Source organism: Astatotilapia calliptera, chromosome 1, assembly GCF_964374335.1.
Source record: "Astatotilapia calliptera chromosome 1, fAstCal68.1, whole genome shotgun sequence".
In the NCBI taxonomy this organism is placed as follows: Eukaryota; Metazoa; Chordata; class Actinopteri; order Cichliformes; family Cichlidae; genus Astatotilapia; species Astatotilapia calliptera.
Window position 1 is genome coordinate 9,139,525 of NC_137422.1, and position 8,921 is coordinate 9,148,445.

Consider the following 8,921-nt stretch of genomic DNA (forward strand, 5'->3'; position numbering starts at 1 on the left):
CCTGGAGAACTTTTGCTCAAAAAACAGTTTTGTTTTTTTTAAATTACAAGGCAATCTGACAAAATGTCATCAAATGAGACTCAAGACTTCTGCAGGTCTCTGCCATGACTCAATTTTTTTTTCTTAACGGCAGAAACAATTGTTCCTTTTTTACTTTGTTTCTATTTTCTCTTCTTGTTTTTATCTGTTGAACAACAAACAACATTCATGCTGATTCACATAATATCCTGTCTCTAATCTCTGGGATTTCCTCGTAGCTCTTTGATGCAAAGAACATCCATCAAACGCTCCAGCTTGTGCTCAACATCATCGTGAACGGTGATGGTACTCTGACGAGAAAATACTCAGTCGACCTTTTGGTTGATTTGTTAAAGAACCCCAAAATAGCTGATTACCTAACAAGGTATGCAGATAATTCACAGCTCTTTTCCTGAATAGCTGCTTTAAAACTCTGCTGAAAGCCTTTGTCCATTTCCAGGTATCCCCACTTCTCGGCATGTGTGTCTCAAGTGTTAGGACTGCTGCATTGGAAAGACCCAGACCCTGCAGCCAAGGTGAGAGACGACAAATATGATAACCCACACCAGCTGTGCTTAACTCTGTAAGTTCCCAGTATTCCCTGAAACCATCACGTGTGACACAGTTTACATCAGACGTGATGCAGCTGACGTCAACACTGACCTTCTTGTGGTAACAGAGACTTAAAAAAATAATAATAAAGCAACAAAGTGGGTCGCTCTTTGACAGTAAATTCCAGTGCGGTCCGCTCCAATCTCCTCAGGCTGACTCTCTTCTAGGCTCTCCTGACTGTTCCCTTTACATGTTGATGATGTGTCTTGTAAATCTGGATCCCTTTCCAGCAGGACGCTCCTCTTTTTCAGACAGTACCTCAGCTGCTCTCTCTCCTGACAGTCAGCTGTCCACCTCTGCATGGCCAGTCGAGCCAGCGCCGGCATTTGAGGCAGAGCTCGGAGCAGAGCGGGCAGCCAGGCTGAGCACGGAGCAGAGGTTGAAGGTCGCAAACTGACATCCACGTCTTCCAGAGAGCCCAGACCTCCTGCTGCAAACAGACTGCACCAACCGTTGTCTCCCACCAAGCTGTTGTAGGACAGATCCAGTGCACGGAGTGAGGAGAGACAGCCCCGTCTGCACACGGCAGCTGCACAGAGGAAGAGGACCCATTGATAACTGATCACTTCACTTTACTGTTTTGTTCACAATGTTTCTGATGGAGACAAAAATAACACCGAATAGTTTCATTGTTTTGTTTTATACGACAGCTACAGATGCTGGCAGCATGAAATAAATGAAAGAAATATCAATTTCCTTCAGGCTTTACTTGTCTTAATATACATTTATGCAGCCTAATGATCCACTACAGACCAAAAAAGAAAAAGTATAATGTCATTGTGTGTTAGTTACCCAGATGTTGCATGTCATCAGTGGTGAGCTCGCAGCTGCAAAGACGGAGCTCGCTGACGACTGATGGCTGCAGAGCATCCAGCAGGAGCGCCAAGTGACCGCCAACCACTTTACACCAGGAAATATCCACCGTGCGCAGATAGGACACCGCCAGGGCTGATGCATAAACACAAAGTTTTCACCATTTCAGGCTAGAGGGTGGAAGAGGTATTCAGGGAGAATGACTTGAAGGAAAACTTCTATAAATAAACAAGTGTGTGTGTGTGTGTGTGTGTGTGTGTGTGTGTGTGTGTGTGTGTGTGTGTGTGTGTTACCCAGAGCAGTGAAGGACTCGTTGCTCATGTAGCAGCTGTTGAATGGCAGCCTCCTCATTTGTGTCGCAGGGAGGGCGGAGACCAGCAGGTGGACCACACCTCCCACTTCCTTATTGGATGACACATCAAGCTCGGTCAGTGCAGTGAGAGAGGGCAGCACCTGGACTGAAAAACAACGAGTCACATGACTGCTGCAGCGAGCATGCGATTAGTGTCCGGCGTGTGAGATTGGTAGCAACTGACTCAGAGCCTCTAGATCATCTCGCGTGAGGCAACACAGGTGGAGGTCGAGTCTCTCCAGGTGTGTGACGTGAGCCAGGTGAAAGGTGAGGCGGCTCAGTCCACCAGCTAGAAGCAGCTTTACAGTATATTAATCAGAACAATGCTGCTCTCTAATGTATCTTGGTAAAGTGCAGAAAAATCTAATGTTTTATATGATACAGTGTGATTTCAGTAACATATCATAATGGAGGCTTCAGCAAGTACTTACGAAGGAAATCTTTCCTCTGCTCTTCAGTTAGTTCATCAAATACCTCCCAAAACATCTGTATGGTGGGGTGGCGGTCATGATATCTCCAACCATAACTTGTGTTCTGAAAACAGTGAAAATGACTGTTATAATCATAGAGTTTGTAAGGTCAGGCATACACTATGTTGCCAAAAGTATTCCCTAACACATCCAAATCATTCAATTAATGTGTTCCAATCACTTCCATGGACACAGGTGTATTAAATCAAGCACCTAGGCATGCAGACTACTTCTACAAACATGTGTGAAAGGACGAGTCGCTCTCAGGAACTGAATGAATTCCAGCATGGTAATGTGATAGGATGCACCAGTGCAACAAGTCCAGTCATGAAATTTCCTCGCTATTAAATATTCCATAGTCAGCTGTTAGTGATATTATAACAAAGTGGAAGTAATTGGAAATGACAGCTAGTCAGCTGATGCTAAGGCTCATAGTGCACTTAAGTCACCAATATCTGCAGTCTGCTGTTGTTACAGATGTCCAAACTTCATTGGTTTCCATGGCTGAGCAGCTGCATCCCAGCCTTACACTGACAAACACAATGCAAAGCGTCAGATGGAGTGATTTAAGCATCTCAACACTGGACTCTAAAGCAGTGGAGATGTGTTTACTGGAGTGACGAATCACACTTCTCTGACTGGCAATCCGATGGATGTGTCAGGGTTTGGTGGTTGCCAGAAGTACTTGTCTGACTGCACTGTGCCAAGTGTAAAGTGTGGGCATGTGTGCACATGGCTGGGCACCAGTGCACAATACAAGGTCCATAAAGACATGGATGAGTGAGTTTGGTGTAGAAGAACTGGACTAGCCTGCACAGAGTCCTGACCTCAACCTGATAGAACATCTTTGGGATGAATTAGAGCAGCAACTGTGAGCCAGGCCTTCTCCTCCAACGTCAGTGTCTGACACCACAAATGCACCTCTGGAAGAATAGTCAAAAAATTCCCATAAACACACCTAAACCTTGTGGAAAGCTTTCCCAGAAGAGTGGAAGCAGTTATAGCTGCGAAGGGTGGGCTGACTATTATATTATACTATCATACAAAAGTCTGGATTAAGACTGAGATGTGACTCAAGTTCATATTTGTGTTAAAGCAGCCGACTGAATGCTTTTGACAGTATGCAGTACACAGTTATTGTGCTACAGGACAGCTGTGAAACTACAGCCTGTGTCTGTTTGGCTGACTGTACCTGTTTGAACTTTTCCCAGTCATGCACGTCCTGGCCGACCAGCACTCCCTGCAGCTCCTCTGGTCAAAACAGCCTCACCAAATCCTGCTCACACACCAGGAAGAAGCCTCGCTTGAACTCCTGGAACAGATTCTCCACTGATGTGTTGAAGGCATGATTCACATAGGCCTCCACAAACTCCTTCCTGTTTAGGAGGGAAAATGTTAAATGAGGAAACATTTCACAGAGACAAAGGTGCTGCAGATGAACCTCACAAACACTTCATGTTTTATATTTACCTCATATTAAGACCTACTAAGGACCTGATTGTTTTTAATTATGTCCTGATACATAAAACCTGAGAGCTCACATAACTGCATATGCTCAGAATAGACAGCACACATGGATACAAATTACTGCCTTGCAGCAGCAATCTTCAGACCATCACTATGAGCTCCATACAAGGTTACACTGTTCCTGTTATTAACAGCAGGGGGCACTATCAGCCACAGACTGGGAGCCAGATATGCTCTGCTGGTGCCTCATTGTTACAGAGGAAAGACTCTATAGTGAGAAACAGCTGAGGGGGAAACACTGATCTGGAAACGTCTGAGTGTTACAGAGGATATACATAGCACTGTGGTTCAGTGTCACACAATCACAAACAAATACAGCAAAGTACTAAAAAGGGTGTTGCCTCCAAAGATTGCTTTTACTGGTTTGGAGCTTAGGAGGCTTAATAACAACAGGCATGAATGAAGACAGATCAGAACAGCTGTTTGATCACAGCATCCAGTACCAACACAATCATCCACACTCAAGAGCCTGTTGGCTTCAGAGTCAGCAGCTGAATGTCTAAAATATCAAATGTCATTTTTGGTCCATCAGCTACAGCATGAACTGCTTAAAGTGAGAAGCAGCCTGAAGCCCGACAGATTCATCTTTCCAGACTGAAAATATCTCAGAGTGAACCGAGTGGTGCGTTTTCAGGGTGATCTCACAAAGTCAAATCCCTTTAATGATGTTCTGTCCTGTCTTCCTCTATCAAAAGCACACAAACACTATAAAACATTGTTTCGGTGCTTTGGGGTTTTGTTTTCTACACAGAGGTATAGCACGACTAGACCCTAAAGGCAGGCTGCTCACCTACAACCAGCTCACGAACATCTTTCCAATGGAGCTCGCTGCCTTTCTCGTGGATGAGGGTCACTGTGATCCTCCGCTGGATCCCCTGCAGCAAACATAACAGGAGCTCAGGATCACAGTGAGCACAGCTAGAGCAACATTACGCTTTAAAAGAAGATATTCAACTGTGTACAAAGGAAGCAGTTACCACTGTGTGAGTAATAAGGAAACAACATGTGCACCAATCCTGTACCTGGTGCAGCAGGTAGGTACCATGACAGGGCAGGCCTCCACTGTGATCCACAATGGCTGGGATGTACCTGTGCATGGAGGGAGGAGGTGACACAACATCCCAACTTATAATATTCTTCCTGGAGATCATTTTTATGGTTCCTTTAAAGCTTGTGCGTGAATATAACACTCCAGGTGGATACTCACTCTCCAGTGGGCTCCAGCTCGCTGATCTCAAACCAGACCAGCAGGTCGTACTTGCTGACACACTGACCCAGGTTGGATTTGGTGATGGTGTTCAACTTGGAGGCTGCAACTGGCACACACACACACACACGCACACACGCACACACACACACACACACTCAACGTTAACAAGTGGGAATTTTTCTGGATTTAAGAGAAGGTGAATAAAAGTGAGCAGTATTTACTACATGCTTTGGGTGACTAAATGGAGGATGGATAGGTGACATGAAAACAATACTGACCCTTTATACTGAGCCAATAGCTCACACACTTCTACTAAATCTGTCTAAAGAGCCAGTAATCACAGAGGATAGATACTGGAAGAAAACTGAAATGTTAGGAGGAACTAAATCACACATTACAACACCAGTGGCAGCACCCTGCTGTCTCACACATCGGGATCACGGTCCTGTTGAAGCGGGATAATTGCTAAAGCTCACAGTTGCATTCCTCTATACTCAATATGATGGAAAAAAACTATTTTAACAAACAATTAAAAAATGAACAAGTAAAAGATCTACTATAGCCAAAAGAAGACCATTTACAGACTATAGCCCTGTGAACAAGTATTTGCCTCCTTTCTGATTTCCTATCTTATTCCATATTTGTCACACTTACACCTTTCACATCAATACATTTATAACATTAGACAACAATGTCTAATATTCAACGGCAGTTTTCAAGGGCAAAACGCTATCCAAACATACTTGGTCCTATATGAAAAAGTAATCACACAGAAAACCTGATACCTTGTGTGTCACCTCTGACACCAAGAACTGCAGCAAGCGTTTGGTGCTAGAGGTCACATTTGGACTCTGGACCTCTGTGGAGTGTGCACATGATCTCATTACTGTCTAAAAATCCAAGGAGTGCTGAATCATTGAAAAATACACAGTAACAGGTGTGTAGCATCGCTAACTAGGTAGCAACAAGCCTCTAACACAGTGTGTGTATGCTAGCGGCTAATCTAGCAAACAAATGAACAGAGTGCTTTTAGGTGTTGCACAAGGATAAGATGATAAACTGTGTGTCTTTTTTATAATGACCTGCTTCAATTTACCTTAATCCAAGGAGTGCTCAGTGTGGGTAAATCTGCCATGAGCAGATAAAGTGGATGAGTGGGACTAGGTAGGTGTGCCGAAAACAGGCAACAAAGCTGACGCTGAAGAGTGTGCTGAGAACATAGTGGCGCCGCCAGCAGGTTTCCGGCTAGCAGGAAGACTTTGGCGCAGTAACACCTCCAACATTGGCAGTCCCATTTTGTGAAAGCCAATAAAAAAATAGCTAGGTTTCCATGTGTCATTTGTGTGGAACAATGCTGCACAACAAGCTAAATAGATTTAAAAAAACGGAAAAAAAAATTGTTGAACAACAGAAGATAAATGTCCTTTTTTTCTATTTCCAGCTGGCCGGCTGTGTGGTGCGCAGCCTTAAGAGGCCAGCATTCAGACCACAGAGTTTAACGGCCAAGTTCGAGTCTCTGACGGTCCGTCTGCTATAGCGGGGTAGGCCGAGCGAAAGACGAAGCTCCGGGCTCCCCCTTTTTCTCGTTTCTCTTTTTTTCATTCACATTTATTTACATTTATTTACATTTATTTAGATATCAAGCTGCAAGTAAAAGCTCAGGGAAACACTTTTAAGGCGCCCTTTAAGGTACCCTATATATGTCCTTTCACATCTTATCACTTCATACAGTGCTATGGACCAGTCTACACCTGCTACTTTCTGCACAAGCTTTTATCACACAAGACCCGCTGTTTACAGGTAAGAAATACAGTGTCAGTAATGTTAAAGTGGCTGTGTGGAGTAGCACAACCACTGCTAATATAACACTTTTCACATGCATTTCTACATATTACAGTGTCTTTTACCGTCTTTATGGTGCTAGCTTAAAGTCATGCTGTAAATGTTAGCTTGTAGTCAAACATATTCCGACCATGTTTGGACAGAAATATTGGCTTCTATCATGACTAGTTAACAGAGATGTTAACTGCCCACGCGTTACTGTAATCCGATTACTTTTTTCAAGTAACGTGACACACTGTTTACAGCAACACTGTTTACAGCAACAATACTGCACAACAAGCTAAATAGATTTTAAAAAACGAAAAAAATTGTTGAACAACAGAAGATAAATGTCCTTTTTTTCTATTTTCTTCTGGCCGGCTGTGTGGTGCGCAGCATTAAGAGGCCAGCATTCAGACCCCAGAGTTTAACGGCCAAGTTCGAGTCTCTAACGGTCCGTCTGCTGTAGCGGGGTAGGCCGAGCGAAAGACGAAGCTCCGGGCTCCTCCTTTTTCCAGCTTTTTTTTTTTTTTCATTCACATTTACACTGAAGCTGTGTTCACATTCATCCTTTAATCATGACAAAACGTGAGGAATCACACTGAGGTGAGACCTTGACAACAGACAAATCAGAAACCGACACCAATGATAAGAAAGAAATTCATTTACAGACACGTGAAAAAGCAGTTTAAGGTTCTAGATCTGGATGATTACAACACATCATTATTTATTTAAAGCAACCCAAAATGCACAAATGACTATAACCAAGTACATCCTGTGATTCAGCAGCTGATGGAACCAACTTTAGCAGCAAAAACTTGAGTTAATCATTTTTCATTAGTGTTTCACAGCCAGAGATGGGCAGTAACGCGGGGTAAAGCGTTACTGTAATCCAATTACTTTTTTCAATTAACGAGTAATGTAAGGGATTACTATTGCAAAAAAGGTAATTAGATTACTGTTACTTTCCCGTAAGCACGCTGCGTTACTGCGTTACTAAAAAATTTTTGGCCAGAGTGCCTCATGACAATAACAGCTGTGTGCAGATCAAGAATGGATAATCTATGGAGGAGTGCAGAGAGAGTATGACCGTGCAGCGTTTAAAGCGTGGAAGTACTGAGCTTACTTTGAGTTTGATTCCGTAAAAAGTGACAAAAACTTTTAGAAACTTCTTTTTACAGCGAAAAAACCCTTAACTTCAGAGCAAGCACCGAGTACGCTACTACGGGATTGGAAATTCACAGAGAGACTCGCGGATTCTTCCACAAATTTCTTCTAGTCAGGATGTTGCATATAATTTAATTTTTGCTTGATGCATAAAGTAAAAAGATTCAAACTAATAAAACAAGTTTTAAAAACAGACTTTTCCATTTGATTACATTTTGTATGATGGATGATGCAGAAAAAGTAGAATTGGGCTGAAAGATCTATTGCTTTATTACCTATTCAGGTCATAAATCATGTTTTTAAAAAGTAACTAAGTAATTAATTACTTTTGAAAATAAGTAATCAGTAAAGTAAGGGGATTACTTTTTAGGGGAAGTAATCAGTAATTAGTTACTGATTACTTTTATTCAAGTAACTTGACCAACACTGCTAGTTAAGTTACTACCATAGTTAATCCAGTTACGGGTAACATGATAGTGCTAACCCATAACCCCGAACTCTGTAATGCTGTAAATGATGAGTGATTTAAGTTAACACTAAACATTCAACAGTGTCTCCTGAACATTTATAATCAGGTGTGAGTCTGGCTGCATTGACTTTTGAAGATGCAAATTTAGCATGATGGCTGATGGTGCTGTGTAAGCTTCTACTTACCTTCTACACTGTGTTTAACACACATTTCAGAATAGCAAAAAGGAGCACTGTTGCTTCATCCTTAATACTTTAGAGGAGAACTGGACTGCAGATCAAAAGGTCCTTAATAGCTTTTTGTCCTCCCCGACCCTCAAAGCCAAACCAGCCATGAGAGCTGATGGGACAGGATTTGTAAAAGTGACATTATCAGAAAGAAAGGGGAGCAAGAATACTTGATGTTTGCATTCTTTAGAGAAAAGTATTTGAAAAGGCTGTCTGCTGTTTTGGATTGATGTCG

The 8,921-nt window shown here is 42.6% G+C and overlaps 1 protein-coding gene across 8 annotated transcripts; it reads right to left on the reverse strand.

Annotated features, from left to right (window-relative positions):
• Positions 1-59: 59 nt before the first annotated feature.
• Positions 60-4,881, reverse strand: LOC113007569 (leucine-rich repeat-containing protein 31-like). 8 transcript variants are annotated; one of them, XM_080301826.1, is made up of 10 exons: positions 4,815-4,881; positions 4,583-4,667; positions 3,458-3,641; positions 3,093-3,188; positions 2,227-2,329; positions 1,980-2,084; positions 1,737-1,901; positions 1,423-1,578; positions 682-1,159; positions 60-543 (listed from the first exon to the last, which is right to left on the reverse strand). In XM_080301826.1, exons 4-9 carry the CDS (start codon positions 3,108-3,110, stop codon positions 702-704), a joined length of 1,005 nt encoding a protein of 334 aa, XP_080157952.1. In that variant the 5' UTR covers positions 3,111-3,188; positions 3,458-3,641; positions 4,583-4,667; positions 4,815-4,881; the 3' UTR covers positions 60-543; positions 682-701. The 8 variants fall into 8 exon arrangements, with proteins under 8 accessions (XP_080157952.1, XP_080157963.1, XP_026000073.2 ...); XM_080301837.1 differs by lacking the exon at positions 3,093-3,188 and having other exon boundaries at positions 60-1,159; positions 4,815-4,879; XM_026144288.2 differs by lacking the exon at positions 1,980-2,084 and having other exon boundaries at positions 60-1,159; positions 4,815-4,878.
• Between the last annotated feature and the right edge of the window lie 4,040 nt (positions 4,882-8,921).